General features: G+C 39.1%; 1 protein-coding gene across 4 annotated transcripts in view; it reads left to right on the top strand.

Annotated features, from left to right (window-relative positions):
- The window catches only part of myo3b (myosin IIIB), a 516,799-nt gene that overhangs the window by 420,449 nt on the left and 78,628 nt on the right, over nt 1-17,722 (top strand). For 3 of the 4 annotated variants that reach the window (XM_048598929.1, XM_048598928.1, XM_048598930.1), the window contains 2 exons: nt 72-135; nt 1,360-1,429. In XM_048598929.1, the coding sequence (XP_048454886.1) occupies nt 72-135; nt 1,360-1,429 (134 nt within the window). Of the gene's footprint in view, nt 1-71; nt 136-448; nt 541-1,359; nt 1,430-17,722 lie in introns of those variants that run through there. The other variant, XM_048598931.1, reaches the window with a different exon arrangement.

A 17,722-nucleotide genomic window follows, 5' to 3' on the forward strand; every position in this document is an offset into this window, starting at 1 on the left:
AATATATTTATTATATTTTTCTATATTTCTTTGAGTTTAGAATCTTTCATATTTCTATTTATTTTTCACAGTCATGTCAATTACATAGAAACTCAACACAGAGACATTGATGAGAAGAATGAGGAAGATAAAAAGGTAAAATTAAAATAGTCCTAATGTAATTGTACACATCTCTTCCCCCACCCCCGCACATGCACACATGCACTTCAAAAACCTAAATGCGTAGGTTTCAGATGTATTCAGAGCAGCTTTACCGAACTATCTTGACATGAAACCACTACAGCAATGTTTGAAGTCGTTGAGACAAAAGGCTGCTTGCATAGAATTGGTTCTGTAGAGAGACAGGGTGGTACAGTGAATAAGAGAATCAAAAGGCTGGAAATTTGCTGCTGTGAATAAACGCTAGCATTTCCCTGAGGTGATTTGTCTTGCACTTCACATTCTACAGATGTTAAAGCCCTTTTCTCTGTAAAGACCTGAGGTTCTTTGGTAGCACTTTGATATCCTGCTTGAATTCAATCTGTGAAATGGAAGAATCACTCTATGACTTGGAGCCCTGCATAGTCTTTGATGTGTGATCCAGTTTTTGCTGCTTACCACTTGATGTTGAAAGGATGAAATGAAAATGTACAGATTTGCCAGTAACTCTGTTAAGTATATGTAAGATTAAAAGGTAAAACCCTTTGGAGTATGTAGTTAGAAATGTTAAATATATTAATACTTTCCTATTGTTCTTCTATTTAAAAAATATGGATTATATCTAGCGCAAGTTGCGACTAAAACAGAGTTTTAAATTCAGACATTGGAGTAAACCTTGCCAGTTTCAATTCTCAACAATTTATACAAATTATTCTAATCAACAACATACCCAGATTTAATTGGAAAAATTACTTGTATTGTCTGATTTTTTTTCACCAATAGAAATGTATATATAGTACAGGTGCACTTGTTTATTTAAATTCTGCCATTAATTTCTATTCAAATCATACACATTAATATTAAGAGTCTAACCAGTTGCCTTTGAAAACCAACTCTTTGTTTTATCTTGTTTATATGTATCCATATATGACACAATGCTTCAACTTCTGATGCAAATGTGAGATGTCTTGTGTCATTCAACTTGTATCTGTTTACAGACAGGAATGAGATTTTTTTTTACATTTTAGGAATGTTTGCTGAGATTATTTGAATGTAATAACTGAAAACAACTAACTTTGATTGTTGTGCGTGCCTTTCACCAAAACTCTTATTTTTTGTCCACGTGCGGTATTATTTTGAAATGAGACATAGAACATGATTATCTTTGTCAATGTTTAACATAATTTCTCATCAACTTAATTTGTTTAAATCTTTTTTAAGGCCTCTGATGAGGTTGCAAATCAAGTATCACCACATGAAACACAACATGAAGCTCATACAATTATGAAAGGTAAGACAATATTTGGAGCAAAGAGGTACAGGTCACAATTTTGCATTTGTACAGCATATCTGGAAATTAATATGCTGGATCATTGGTAATTACACATCTGCACAAAGCTATTATTTCCGTCCATCCAGCAACCTGTCTGTTTTCTATGTACAAGCAAGGAAAGTATAAATACTGGTCTATTTACATTCATTGTTACAATGATGATGCAACCAGCAGCCAACGAGGAAGAGAAGATCCTCCAGCATTTACAGGTGTAGCAACTGGAGTTTACACTAATCAAGATGGAAACATAAACCCAACTAACAGCTTAAATAGATACAATTAAGACAAATGTTAAGTCATGCTTGCAAAATGTGAAATTTTGACCCATATCCCGTACCTCTTGTACTAGTCTTGATTTATGACATGTATTGATGGTGTTCATTCAACGTTGGTAGAATATTGAGAAGGCTGTGTCTATGTGGCAAGCAAGATATTATCAAATTTCAGCCTTACTTGTTTATCGGTGTTGTTTCAGTTTTTAGAAATGATTGATTTGCAGAAAACCATAAACCGTTTCAAAACCATAAAATGTATGTATGTACAGAAGCCAGCCAGGTAGTCAAAATTACTTGTGGAACACACCTGCTGATACCCTGCATTAATCATTGCAGGCTATGATTTTAATCTGCTCTAATGGTAAAGCAGTTATAATTTGAAATGCTCAAGAGGCCAGTTTTAGAGGTGCACGAATGAGGGTGTGGGATAGCTGGAAGAGCAGGAGGGGCAAAGCTGTGGGAAGATTCGAAAATAATGATGAGACTTTTACAATGAAGACGTTGTTTGATGAGACGCCAACGTAGGTCAGCAGTCACAGAGCTGAATTTGGTGTGGATTAACTCATAGGTAACAGAGTTTTGGATGACTAAAAGTTTACAAAGGGTAAAATATGGATTGTTGAGACTAGAGTCAATAAATGCATGGATGAGGGTTTTATTGGCAGATGACCTGAGACATGGATAAATTTAGAGAGGTGAAATACACAGACTTTCTGATGGCATGTATATGAAGTCAGAAATTTGTCTCAGGATCACGTATTATACCAAGGATATGAAGAAGATTTTCTCTCAGACTGTGGCCAAACAGAGGGATGGAGTCAGTAGCTAAGGGATGGGATTTGGTATGGAAATGAAACCATGAGTGGAATGTTCCCATATTTTGGCTGTGTCCATTTCCATGATTTCATGAAGGGTTTCCTTCTGTGGGCCATGGTAACTTGCCTCTCACATTCTTCCCCTGCCGACTTTATTAATTATGCACTCAGGCTCTACAAGCGATTCACATTGAATCAAGGCCTTACAGAGGCAGAAGTTCTCACCGATGCCAGGATTTTCAGCGTTGATGTTGCAAAAACCATATTTAATGCGCAGCTACACAAAGCTGCAAGCTAAGAGCTACCATTCCAAGAGTGTTGTTTAATTACATGAGAAAGGAGGTGGCTGATACCGGGAAGTTCGTATCCCAAATCCCCAAGAGGAATTTGAAGGTTCTGGTGGATGGGAAGATGGAGAACAGGGTCAGCCTGTTTCCTCAGAGCCACCTTTGGAGACCATGACACCAGATGCTGCCAATACGGAAATCGTCTTCCAGGTCAGTTCTGTTTCCACAGTAATAAGAAAGCAACAAGAGCGCCATAAGAATGTCAGTGACCTTCTGAATTCTGCAAGGAGGTAAAGACCACTCTCTTCTGTGTGCTACCTCACACTCACTCTAATTGTGCCATTGCGCACTCCACGGAAACTAAGACTCTTTCAATTGCATGCAGCATCTTCAATTAGCGGCTCTCATCTACCTCATCCTCCAAAATTACTAACCCTTTCAGCTCTCTGCATTTTTGCTCACTCACTCTAGGCACCTCACCACTTCTGCTGCTCCTCCACCACCAAGAACAGCTCCTCCAACCACACTGATTTCGCTCATAATATGCCGAAACAGGCAGAGTCAGTTCATGGCTGGCCATTCATCTTCTCATCCCCTACAAGGAGAAGATACTTGAACTAGCAGGAGAGATTAGAAAATGCTTATGGGGTGCTGAGAAATCCATGTTGAGGCAACTAAATAGGCTTCATTGTATTCTACTGTGCTCTACTCTACTCTACTGCTCTCCCATTAGCAACATGTATGTAATATAATCAAACTTCTGCCCCTACCGTGGAAAAAATTCTCTTATGCATGCACCAGTGGTACCTACACAGCCTGTGCCCTTAAGATGCCAGCCCCTCATCAGCTCTTCCTCCACTTTTGAGGAAGAAGTCACAGATCCCTTAGAGGATGCACTGATAAGTCTTTTCCCTGCTCCCTCCACCAGCTCAGTGACTTTCTTCTGGGTGAGTACTTTATCCAGATTAAACACGGGAGCACAGTCAGGTGAGCACTGGCACATCTCCTCAGTTAGTTGAGAAAGAAAAGCCCTGGGCTGGCTCTCAGGGGATTGTCATAGGCAAGGCTCCTGCTCATCTTCATGCAGAAAATAACCAATAGTATCAGCCATTAATAACTTTGTACATGCATACAGATAGTCACAGGAACAACTGTCAGGTTTGTGCAAGACTGGATTGAAGAATGGGGGAGTCCATCAAAGTTATCAGTCCCATGCTAACTCCAGCCTACATGCAGATGGTTGTCTTAATGGACAGGTTGGTGAATGCCAGGTCCTGCAGAAAGCTCAGTGACTGCCGAGAATAAACATAGACCTGCATTCCATTGTTTTAGCTGTTGTTGCTCAGCAGTAGCAACAAGGTGAGAACACGACAAGGAATATTGACTTTGCTCTAAGTGCCCCTTCCTCTCAAGGAGATAGGGTGGTGCCAGCATACATCCAGATTGAGGATGAAGCACACACAGGCTCCCCCTTTTGTGTCTTCTCAAGACACTCCAGAAGTGCCAGGCCCATCCACCTCCACCCTGTCTGCAATCCTCAATCCCTTGAAAGTTGCAGTCAAGAAGGATGAGTCTCCAGTGGGCGAGGAAACTCTCAGTATATCTGGGCCCTTTAAACACCAACATCCTCTGGGTCATCGAACCAAATTTTCTAGGCTAATAGGCTCCACTACAGATGCAGAGCCCAGGATATTATGTGAAAGCAAAATAAAAGAAATCCCTCTGAAGTAACACAGGTAGCATGGGTTAGACTGAACTGTAAATAAAATCTTTTACCTGTAAACATGTGCACTTTCATTCTTCACCTGCCTGTTTGACTACCATTTCAGCTGTAGGATTGGGTTAACTGGACACAGTGTCAGAGTTAAGCAGCTCTTCATTCATCTAGAGGAGGATAGAGGTTATCGTGTTGAGGCTTCGTTTATTTCCAAGAAACACTCTAATTAGCTAAAGATTTCAAACACCCATCAACCCTTATGTTCATAACTATAGCCAAGACACTCAACTTTGATGACAATGTTACTGATTGCAAACTTGATTTGAGATCTTGTGACAGATTCTTACTTCCGCTCAATTTTCCACACTAATTGTCACTTTAATGTGTGACCCTGTGATAATTTATGAATGCATGCTTGTCTGGGGGCAAGGTTTCATTCTACCTACATGTTTTACAAGGGCCTGAGCACTCCTGTGAGGAAGAGTGATACCTCATACTCTATCAACATTCAAGCTCTGCCTCATAGCACATCATTACAGTTGGAAAAGATGTTTTAAGCCCTAACTGCATAACTTTAGACATTGGAGTAGTGAATTCTACAGCATTACATACTCACACTCAGTGTGTGTGAAATCACAGACGTTGAGGGCTAAACAATGATGCGTGGGTGAGAAGGGTCTGTAATGGGATGCCTCTGATCGCTGATGGTGATGGCAGAGCTCAGTATGCAGCTCTTGGATTCCTTATCATGAAAGAAATCTCAGAAGCTAACTGTCTGTGGCACTACGTTGGAACCCTGCCTGAGTGCTAATCTTTCCTAACACCCATCAGAACAGATAATGTTGTCATTCTTGACTGTGAAAGCAGTATATATTTTAAAGCTTCAAACAGTTGATAAAGTAATATTTTATTGCACAACAGGAAAGGTGATGAAAGAGCCAACAAAGGAAGCAATATTTGCTTTAACACATACACAGGGACTGCTTGTCTTTGCAACAACAAAAGAATCTGTATTCTGTGAATGATACTCAACTCTAATCTCTAGGAAGTGGGTGTCAATTAAGCTCTGTCTGACTTGATGTGCTTGATGCTGCACTGCTGTAACATGGTTTAAGTGATGTTCCTCCCATTCACATCCTCATTTTCCTCCTTGGAAGACTGGTGCCAATCTCCCAGCTCCTTAATATCCATAACAACCCCTCTTTGGCTGCTCCAGTTGTGCAGAGCACAGTTTGTACGCTCCATCTGAAGTCCCTCTGGATTGATCCAAGCCTCGTTCCATGATTGGCCAGATGGATCAAAGAGCAACATTATAACTATATTTTGCCTCAGTCAGGAGGTTCCTTAAAGAAGTCATCAGCCATGTTTAGAAAGGGTAGTCCTCATTTCTGCGCAGCCATCCTTGTGTGGCATTCAGCAGTTTGAATGAAGCAGGAGCTTGAGAGTTGTCAAGAATGTAGGCACCATGGTAACTTCCAGAATACTTTAAAGTGATCAGTAAGAGAACCAGTGGCAATAGAAGCAAATCTTTTTATGCTGTGTGTGGTGAGGATCTACTGTACACTGTCTGAAAGTGTGGTGGGGATACATACATTTGTAGATTTTAAGTGCTTTTACATCACTGCCTGTGCACACGGAGAAGCAAGATAGTTTCTTCCAAGCTTGAAAAGCTACCCTGTAAACCACTCCACTTGATCTGTTCAACTCTACTGTTTCCATAATCTCTGACTCACAACCACTGAATTCCCCTACCCTTACTGACCATTCCCACCATCAACAACTCTTCACCTTTGATCTCTGTCACTAGGGTAGAGCGTTGGAAATCAAACACCACTAGTCCTGGAGTTGTCACAAAAGTTTAAAAAAAAATTCACTGAAGTACAGAAAATCCTCAATTTACCTGTCTAATAAAGTTAGGTTAACGTGGATCATAACAAGAACTACTATTTATTGCAAATAAACAGCTTCTAACAACAGGTAAACTGACTCAAAATGTCAACAGAGAACTCTACTAATTAAAACTGTAACACCCTTCTAAAATCGCCCCTATACACATACAGACTGATAAAAAATATTGGTGGAGGGAAAGAAAAGACTGGGCAAACAATTTAGTGGCACTAGACCTCAGGATTTGAGGTGTTGGTCCTTTTGTTTCCCAGGTCCTTCAGTTCTCTGAATTTTTCCTTCAGTTTCTTTCATTTCTTCAAGGGAGGCCCAGAGTGACTGTTACACAAATTATAAAGTATCTGAGTCATTGCATACAACAACTGGTGACAGAAGACAGAATTGGTTTTCCTTAGCTTCAGCTATTCTACTGGGAAGAAGGCGGCACACTGGCTACTGTTCCAGAGGTCCAAGGGCTTCTCACTGTATTGTTTACACTCACAAGTTGGTTCCTGGGTAGCTGAACAATCAGAGAGTCGTCCACAGGCTAATCTTTGGTTTGATGAATTGTGTGCAGTGTTAAATACCAGTCAGCCATTTGTTGCTGGCCAAATATCACTTTTTACGTACTTCCCTGTGCAATGCTAGCTGTTTACTATTCCCCCATTTGCTTACAGCACTACAGTATAAAGACTGCTTAACTGGATTTTGGTAATTTGCTTTTAAAAGTACATCAATTCCTTCCCTCAGTCTTCTGGTGCAAAGGAGTCATTTTCTCAATTCAGTCCACAATCTCCTCAAAGATGACTAGGGACGGATAATAAAATGCTTGCCAGCAGCGATGTTCATGTCCCATGAGGGAATTTTAAAAAGTCAAAAACAAAGTAAAATAAAAAGATTAGGTCTTTACAACTCTCACCTGTATGATGAAATCCCAAGATCACATTAATTTTCCAAACACATTATTTCGTTTCAATTTCAATGATCATGCCTTACTTGATTTTTACCTCTTCTGAAGTAGTTTGCATTTCTCCACATGGAATTTCATCTGCACAAGTTTGTCTATTTCCCAAGTATACTTCAATTCTTCTGCAGGTTATCCTTTTTGGCTCTTTAAAAGTATTTAAAAGTCTACACTTTAAAAGTTTCATATTGTCTGGAATGCTGTCACTGGACTTGTAATGCCTAGCTTTAGATCATTTATAGATTTTGAACAAAAGAGACGTTTATGGAGCATTATTCTCATAGGTTGATTCACAATGCCTGTACAAAGACTCAATGAGCTTTACTGGTTAACAATTTCAAATCGATTGCAAAATATTTCCACTGATGCCCATTTGCTTGATTACAGCCTTTCCAGACAAACTATGTCAAAGGCCTTATTGAAATTCAAAAATGCCGCATCTACAGACTTACCCTTAAAAAAATCTGTTTTATTACCATAAACTAAATTACTAATTTAGATAGATAAGCCCTCCCTTGATGAGCATATAATCACTACATTTTGTTTATATTTATCCAGATGCTGCATGATCTGTAATCAGAATTTTCATAACTTAATCCATAATGGGCATCAGGTTCATTGGTTTCCAGTTTCCTGGGTTACTTTTGCTACAATTTAAAAGTAACATTTGCATTTCTCTAGTCCCCAGGCATGTCACCAGTATTCAGTGATTTTTGGATGATTTTGTCATTTTCTTAAGAATCCTTGGATGCACCCGATCCTGCTCTGAGATTTATTCACCTTAAGATATGCAGCTGTGCTGATAGTAATGTGAATAGTAGCACAACATAACTCTACAAACTGTTCCAGTTATTTTTAGGATCAAATATGTCTTCTTTGGTAAAAACTTTGGTATTTTTGCAACCTCCGCAGTATAACATGTCAAGCATTAACTGATAGCAATATCAATGGTCCCACTGTATAGCTAATTATAGGCCATTCAGCCTGTCAAGGCTGCTGTGCCATTTAATACAATCATGGTTGATTGAACATTCCAATGCCTTTTACCGACATTATCCCCATAAACCTTAAAGCCATAGTTAATCTGAAATCTTTCAATCTCCTCTTTAAACAGACTCAAAGACTGAGCTTCCACACCCCTCTGGGGTTGAGAACTGCAAAGATTCAAAATCCTCTGAGTAAAAGAATTTCTCCTCATCTTGGTCCTGAAAGGCACCCCACTTATTTTTAAAAATAAGTTCCGAGGAAGGGTCACCAGACCTGAAACGCTAACTCTGTTTTCTCCCTCACAGGTGCTGCCAGACCTGCTGAGCTTTTCCAGCAACTTTGTTTTTGTTGCCACTTATTTTTAAATTGTGCCCTTGGTTCGAGATTCCCCAACCAGGGGAAATGTCTTACCTGCATCTATGAAGAGCAAAATACTGCAGATGCTGGAAATCTGAAACAAACCAAAAATGCTGGAGAAACTCAACAGTTCTGGCAGCATCCAATGAGAGAGAAACAGAGTCGATGTTGTTGTCATATGGGTCTAGAAGAATAGATTGTTTCGCTATCTGTGAATGCTTCCAATCCTACTGAGTTTTTCCAGCATTTTCTGCATCTATTCTGAATATCCTTACATATTTTATAGATTTCAATGAGGTCACTTCTCATTCTTTGAAATTCTAGAGAATAGGCCAAGTTTGCCCAATTTTTTTTCAAACATCAGTCTCGTCATCTGAAGAACAATCTGGTGAACATTCATTGCAGTCCTTCCCTGGCAATAATATCCTTCCTGTGGTAAGGAGAACAAAACTGTGCACAGTACTCCCGGTGCAGTCTAATGAAGGTTCTGTATAATTGAAGTAAGACATCGTTACTATCGTACTCAAATGCTCTTGCAATAAAAGCTAATGTTCCATTAGCCTTTTTTTTAATTTTCTTTCAATATCACAAGAAAAGCTTTCTAATTATACTTCATTTGTTTTCAATCCATATTTACTTGAAAAATTTTATTCCCCATCTGATTCCTATTTTGCAGTCTACACATGTTTTATTTTCATAACATTACACATGATTGCATAATTAATCACAATGAACTGTTCATCAACTAGAAATTATTGATGTGCTGCAATTGTGATTGAAAAATAGAAATATGGTCCAAAAAATGTATAGAATACAAAATTATACATAGAGTTAAATAAATGTTTTATATAACCAAACATGCAAGTATATTTCAACCATGCTGACCATGAGATCTGTAATGGGTGCTGTTAGAAAATTGGACACCCGTGCAGGAAATTAAACGATATAGTCTGGAAAAGACAGAGGAAAGAATGGCTGGTACCTGGAGGTATTACCAGGCTGGAGAGGTTCAGAATTTGGGGTAGAAGTCAGCCATTATGAGATCCTAGAATCATAGAATACCTACAGTGCAGAAAGAGGCTATTTGGCCTATCAAATCTGCGCCAACTTTCTGAAGAGCATCCCACCCAGATCGACACACCCCCCCCTCCACATCGGGTTTTTACCATGGCTAACCCACTGAATCTGCACATCCACAGACACTACAGGGCTGTTTTTTTTTAGCACAGCCAATCCACCTAACCTTCACATCTTTGGACTGTGGAAGAAACTGGAGGACTTGGAGGAAACCCACACAGACATGAGGAGAACATGCAAACTCCACACACACTGGAATTGAACTAGGGTCCCTGGCATTGTGAGGCAGCATTGTTAGCCACTATGCCACCATGTCATGCTTCAATAGAACTTATGCATCATTATGTCTTACAAATGTATAGGGTGGAAATGTTTCAGCACATTGGAGGTTGGGACAGGTGCAAGTTTTGAAAGTTGGTCCTGGGTTGGCTCCTGAAAGTGTTTTCATCATGGTGCATTTTTGTCAGTGATTGGCACCAAATGGCAGAGACATTTCTATTCCTTGTAAACAGCATTCAGAACTCCAGTCATGGCGAATCAGTTAAATTTACCATCTGTCTTACCCATCATACCAGTGGACGGTATCTAAAGGTGTTCCCATGCTAGAGATTCAAATCGTTATCCTCTTTTTCTAAGCGGAATACTTTCCTCTAACTGCTTGTGATACAGGTAAGGGAGTGTGAGAGTGCTTCAAGGTAGAGGCACCCTCAGAAGCCTACTGAAGATTTAAAGATAAGGAAGGCTCACAGCACTTTAGACCATCAGTGTAGGGGAGAAATTCCTTGTTAGGAATGGGCATGTGGCCTCTTGATTCATGTAGCTCTATAGTGAAACCAGCATGATGAAGGACAGCTGGGCTTCTGGCATATTACTGGGAGATCACCTCCAAGTTGCTGCTGGCCTTGAGACACATCAAGGTGCTGCTCCAACACAGTAATTATCCCAGTGACATCAGCACACCAGCCCAAAGTGGATCCTCAGTTGACCCTAATTGGCTGCCTGCTGTTGCTCGGGTATAGTATCTGCCACTTGATCCGACCACTGACAAAAAATGCACAGCAATGAAAACACTTTAATATACCAGCATGTAACTTTCAAAGTTTGCACCTGGCCTCACCTCCAATGTGCTGAAATGCTTCCATCCTATAAATGTGAGGGACAGCATGGTCCCTGAGTTCTATTGAAGGCCTTACTAAGGCCTCAAGGCTTCCCAGAAAATAAAAGACCATTTATTTCCTTAGGAGAAAAACAGCAGTTAAGAAGGATGTTTTCTTTGTCATTCATTGGCATCACTGCAACTGTTCAAGTAGAAGACAAGACCCTGTTTTTCTCCCCAGCATATACAACTGTGAAGTGACATTGTCAGGTAGACCCCATCTCTCCCAGAAGCCCCACAAACCTCAGGCCCACCCTAACCTCCCAACCCACTTAACAGGTCTATATCCGTCATTATGAGCAGCTGGGATTTCTGCTGAGGCACCAGTGGAATGGAACTCCTGAAATTCTGGATTGATGATTATTTAAAGTTCTAGTGTATAAGCAGTTCCTTCAAAATTTAATGCAAACGCAGACTCTTGCTTTTGGGGATAGTCATATTTCTGTTATTATTTCACCTAAGTATTGTAATGTTTGCTGTTACTTACTCATTGAGTCCCACCCATTGGAGCGATGTCAGCAAATCCATACAAAAGTACACACATGCTTTACCTTTCAATGTCATTGTGACCGATCATCTACCTCAATTCCACTTACTGACACAATCTCTACATTCTTTCATTTCCCTGGTATGCAAAATCTCACTTCAATTTCTTCAATGATCGAGTGTTCACAACTCATTGGGGTAAAGAATTTGAGTGCAGAAATAGAAATTGCTGGAGCATCTCGGCAGGTCTGGTCACATCTGTGAAGAGAAGGCAGAGTTAACATTTCGGGTCCTGTGATCCTTCTTCAGGACAATGAGTAGCTAGGAAAAGATGGTATATATGCTGAAGACAGGATAGATGGGGTGACTAACTGGGCGACCAATTTGTGGAATACCTATGTTCTGTCTGGGAAAATGACCCCAAGTTTCAAGTCGCCTGCCACTTCAACACATTGCCATGTTGCCTGGCCAACATCTCTGTCTCAGGCCTGCAGCAGTGCTCCTGCAAGGCTCAGTGCAAACTGGAAGAGCAGCATCCCATTTTCCACTTGGGGATCCTGCAGCCTTCAGGACTCAATATTGAGTTTAATAATTTTAGAACCTGAACACCTTTGTCTATGTCTCTTACCCAGCCCCACACCCCTAACCTGTCATGACATTTGCTGTTTTCAGAACAGCAAACTCTTCTTCACTTGCATATGGTCCCCGTTATCAGCGTTTCTTGCTCCCTGTCTTATCATTATCCATCTTTTCTTCTGTCTCACTGTCTTTCTCTCTCTCTCGCTGCATCTCTACCTATTTGCTTTCTCCCCTATATAGTGATACTAAAATATATAAAGGCATTGCATGAATGGAAGTCATAGATTTTTGAGTTTCTTATGCATTCCTTGTCCCCATAGGTGCAGCTTATTGAACAGAAGAAGATAAAAATGTAAGAAATATTCATTTCCGCAAGCCTGCTTCACCATTTACTAAGATCACGGCTGATCTACCAAAGGCCTCAACTCTTCTTTCATGCACACTCCTCATAGCCCTCAACTCCCTGATATTTCAAAATGTATTGACCTCCTTTATAAATATTTTCAGTGATCTAGGCTCCCCATCTTCCCTAAAGATTTCTTAGACATCCCAACTATCACAATCCGCTGCCATTGAACTTACAGCAAGTGGCTTTTGTATGTTTCATCTTGTTACAATGGACATTTGTAGTTTTGCTACTACTCCAATTACCCTGTGGCTTTTCATATGACCATCTCCCCACCTATGCAAGATTTCATATGTATTTGTCAAAAATACTGCTTCACTGATCTAAGTGAGTTTTTAAATTTACAGAATACCATTCTGAAATCTTCCAAGATCGTAATTGCGCTTACATCCTCAAATTTTTTTTCTTTAGCTTGAGTAGTCTAAACCACTGACCCCACAGCACTTCTTTCTCCCTTCTCTTAGTTTAGCTTCAGTCAGAGATTTCAAATAATCTGCACTGTTATGTCTTCCTCTTCCAGAAAATTCTTAGCAACATTCAAAGCTCGCTTCAAATTCCTCGCAGTAAACTTCACCACAAAGTAGCCGCTTTATGTCAAGAACCATTATATACCCATTACTTTAACAGGAACGACACAGATTCCTCTTAAATCAAGTGAATTTAAATCCAGCACCAATTATTTTCCCAGCTAATGTTATTATGGAACATGTCAGAACCCTGTCTGAAATCTGCTTAACAAATGATATTTTGTTCTTTTTATTTAGGAGGTGATCTTTCATTGAAAAACAACCATGTGCTGCTGCAGTTCTAATTTAATAATAAATTTGAATTTATTGCTCAAAAAATAAAATGGACTAAATCAAACTAAGATTTCCAAACACATGGTAAAAATACAATCTCATCTGTATAACATTGTTTTACAGTATTCAAACAGAGAGTATTACCTTCTCTGAGACATCTGTAGGTTTGATTTAACGGTTTCTTTCAATTCCTGGTCTTGGGAGTTTGATACCCTCTTCCTGGAGTTTTTAGACATCTAAGCTTAAATTTTCTCAGCTCTGAATAATCCCTTTATGGTTCTAACCAAATACTTTAGTCTTGAACTTTCAAACTAAAATCTTTTCATTGTGGTAACCTATTTCCTATCTGTTCTGAATTATGTCCTTTCTTTTCAGGAAGAACTCTGTTTTTACATCTAACTCCAACCAGGACTTCTTTGCACTGAAAAAAGAAGCTTTCCAAGCTACAGGTTTTTTGCCTAAGCAAAACAAAATCAATTCTCAGTTCTTCTAACTGAAAGCAAGCTAATGCTCTTCAACGTTGACTTTGTCCATTCGTAACACTCCCAAATAAATTCGTATTATTACCCCGGAAGTTTTTCTGTCATACTGTTTAAAAAAAAATCACGTCCCCAGAAATACTGACAAGTTAATCATTAACTGCCCTCGTACACACAGACCAAACCCTGAATGCCACTAGTTCAAAACCCAAATTCTAAAATAGATGCTATACATAATCTTATACTTTAAACCACACACAGGAAAACATTTGGCTCATCAATGTCCTTCAGGGAAAGGAATCTGCCATCCTCATCTAATCTGGTTTACATGTGACTCTAGAGCCACAGCAGTGTGGTTGACTTTTAATCACCCTTTGAAATGGCCGAGTGGGCAGGTCAGTTCAAGGTCAATTAAGGATGGGCAACCAATGCCGGCCTTGCTGGCTGATCTCCACATTCCATGAAGGAATAAATGCAAATAAAAACCTCTGAGGCACTGTGAACCACAAATCATTTGCAAGCTGGCCCAATTCTATGAAAATTGCAGAGGAATAGAACATTACTATCCCCACAATGAAGGCAGCTGGGTTGGGATTGCAGGGTGCAAGATTGCAAAATTGAACCAGCCCACAACTTTAGACAGCATTGGTGAAAATCAGAAACTACGGAAATGGAGTCAGGAGCCCCGGAAGCAAGTCCTAAGAATGGAAAAGTAAATTGTTCAAAGCATGATGTTCATTGAAATCAATTAATATTGTGCAAGACTTCTTTTCAATGTAACTGCTTATACATGTTTTTTCAAAAATAAGTCCACAGTATTCCAATATGCCAGTGCTGAACTGAATGATTCTTGGCTTTCAGCCCACAGAGAAGCTGTGTTAATCCTTATTGTAGTTCATTAGTGGATCATTTTTAATTCATGAAAAGAGGGAATAAATACTAACAAAATCTTTGTAGATATATAGAAAATTAGGAAAACTTTTCTGGCTCAGTTGTAAAGAAAAAATAATCAAAATATTTGCATATATAATTAAAAAAACGTAATGCATGTTGGCAAGAGTTCTGAGAGATGTTTGTTCCAAACACTGAGTATGAGAGTCTCATAGGATAACATCTCAATATTAATTGAACTGATTCCAACATATCTTATGTTTCTGCATGTGAAACATTAAACAGTGAAAGTCTTTATTGAAGAAATCTAAGAGGTTAAAAATACTAAGAAATTAAAACTATCTCAGTGTTTCTACATGAACAGTGGAACTAAAGTAAATGAGAAAATGTGAACTTCTTTCGATAATTCTGTTCATCTGCATTTTAAAACCATCCTTAATATCAGAGCTGATCAAATGTTTTTGATTTGTAGCCTGTTAGAATGAAGCTTCTTCCTGCTTGGTAGTATTTTGCATGCAATTTCTAACATCTTCAAACGCAGGATGCTTGTGGCTGAGCCAAAAAATAGAAACTAAATGGTACGTGTTCAATGAAAGGAATTTCATTCACTCGTTGAAAAAAAGTCTATAATCAAAAACCAAAGTAAAAGGGACTCAGCCAGTGTCATATGGAAGATCATGGTTAGCAAAGGCCTGACGTTAGATTATCTTTTCAACCCACTTGACAAAAGAATATCATCTAATACCTAGAGACCTGCAAGTGGATAGAAATTCTTTTGTTTAAAAATTACAAAATAGGGATAGAAAGTAAATTCACCCTTTGGCATTCCCAGCTGAGAGGTCTCAGCAAATTCTACACTGTGAGCAAAACCAATAAGATGCTTGACGCAAGACCCTGTTGTGTCACTTTTCTCTCCCTTAATGTATTGTAATCTCTGGAACATTTTACTGAAGTTAAAACCAAGACTCGGGAGTCATTTCATGGAAAATTTGACACTTCTGTAATTCAATCAACTTCAATAATGGATAAATTCAATTCCAGGCATTGTAATATTTTACACATTTATTTACACCAAACCCTTCTCCGACCTCACCTAAACACTCTCACCTTCATGTATCACTCTTAATCCGGGGATTTACGCTCACCCTCAAGATTTATGGACATGCACCCACTCCAGATACATAACCTTAATTGAGGCTGACACTTTGGCCAGGATAAAACTGGAGCTGGGTGAATGTTAAAAATAGTGCCACTGACCAGTCTGTCAGCTGCTTGGCTCTGAACTGTCCCTGAACACTTGCCTGGAGCTGGGATGGGAAGACATGGCAGGGAAGTAGCCAAATCAGCTAATTAATGGCCTCTTGTTATTTATTGAAGAAAGCCAACAGGGATTTTCCATTTGCCATCCAGGTGCCCTCAGGAGGCAGGGTACAGTTTGGGTGACTGGAGGTGACCTCCTGATGCTGCATCAGGGCCAGCATATTAGACAGATTTAGAAACCGTTCCTGCCTACTTTAGCTCAACAGCAGCCTTATAACCTACCAGGCCAGCCTGGCCCTACCACGGTGATGGCCTGATTGCTTTAACTTTGAAAAAGCTGGAGAAATTGTACTGTTGTGGTTATTCTCTTACACAGACCACAGGAGGACTCAGAGATGGACATTATCTTCAGGTTTTTCAATAACCTCTGATAGACAGTCTGTTTTACGCTGGCTAAACAGAATTCTATCTAGTACTGTACCCAACTCTGTCTCACTCTCTCCAATTTCTGGCTGAAAAATACAAAAACCATTAAACTTTATATCCACAAGATCACATATGCAAGTATTGTTTACATTTCTTTCTTGTAAAGAGAAATCTTCCACCTTAGGCATTTCTTCTATCCTCTTGACAGGAATTGTTTATATCTTCTACTCTTCTCCCAAGGCTGATTCAAGCCTTAGGTGTACAAAGTTCCAGTCCAGTCATTTTCAACCTCACACCCTCATTTTAGCTTCATGGTGCTGTTCAGAGGTCTGCCAGAAAATTCTGTTTGTCAGGCCTGACGGGGTACTGTCCACAGTCGAACCTTCTGTCTTTTGGATGAGATATATACCAAATGCTAATCTCCCGCTTTGATGGCTATGATAGATCTATTCGCATTATTTGAAGAGGAGTAGTGGAATTCTTACAGTGTCCTGAACAATATTGATTCCATATCCAGTACCAATAAAATACATTATCTGGTCATTTGTCTAATCGCTATGTTTTGGGCCTCACCTTATCCAAATCGCTTCACTTTCCCTGTATTGCAATGTTGACCACAATTCAAATCTAGTTTATTAGCAGTGATATATTTTAGTATATACAAGACAATATTTTGGGACAACTTTAATTGTTGCTTGGCAGAATGTAGCTTAATAAACGATAGTCAACTTGAATTTGTTTAAGACAAATTGCATCTAATATAATTATTTGAATTCTCAAAGAAATAATAATGAGAAAGTTTGTGATGGTGATATTGTTGATATTGTGATTATGGACTTCCAGAACACATTCATAAAAAGTAGCACAGAATAGAATTGTTGCAAAATTCAATCCCATGTGATTAATGGGTTAGTGACTTTAGGAATACAAAATTGACCAAAAGGTTCAAACTGAACATCATGACAAACAGTTGTTTATCAGGCTAGAGGAAAATATACAATGATATTCTCTATATGTAGGTATTATGACCACTAGGTTACAGTAAATGTTAATGTCATGGGTCTGGATACAATGGGGATGATTCAATGACCACAGATGACTCAATGCTTGAAAGTGTAATAAGCAGTAAGAACACTGGCAAGTGTCAGAAGGTCATAGACGAGTGAAATGAGAAATTTACTGTGACATTTAAGAAGAAAAATATACAGAGAGTGAATATAAATTTTATGGTATAACTTTAAATCAGATCCAGGCACATACAGCACACGTGAACATGTATTTGAAGATGGCCAGATCACTTGAGAAAGTTGTTAAAACATGCATTTGGAATCCTTATTATAAAGGAGCCAGCAATGTTATAGCAAACTTTTCTAAATTACTGGTAGTGCTTTTGCTGGAATAATGT

This window comes from Rhincodon typus, chromosome 7, assembly GCF_021869965.1.
Source record: "Rhincodon typus isolate 14 chromosome 7, sRhiTyp1.1, whole genome shotgun sequence".
NCBI lineage: Eukaryota > Metazoa > Chordata > Chondrichthyes > Orectolobiformes > Rhincodontidae > Rhincodon > Rhincodon typus.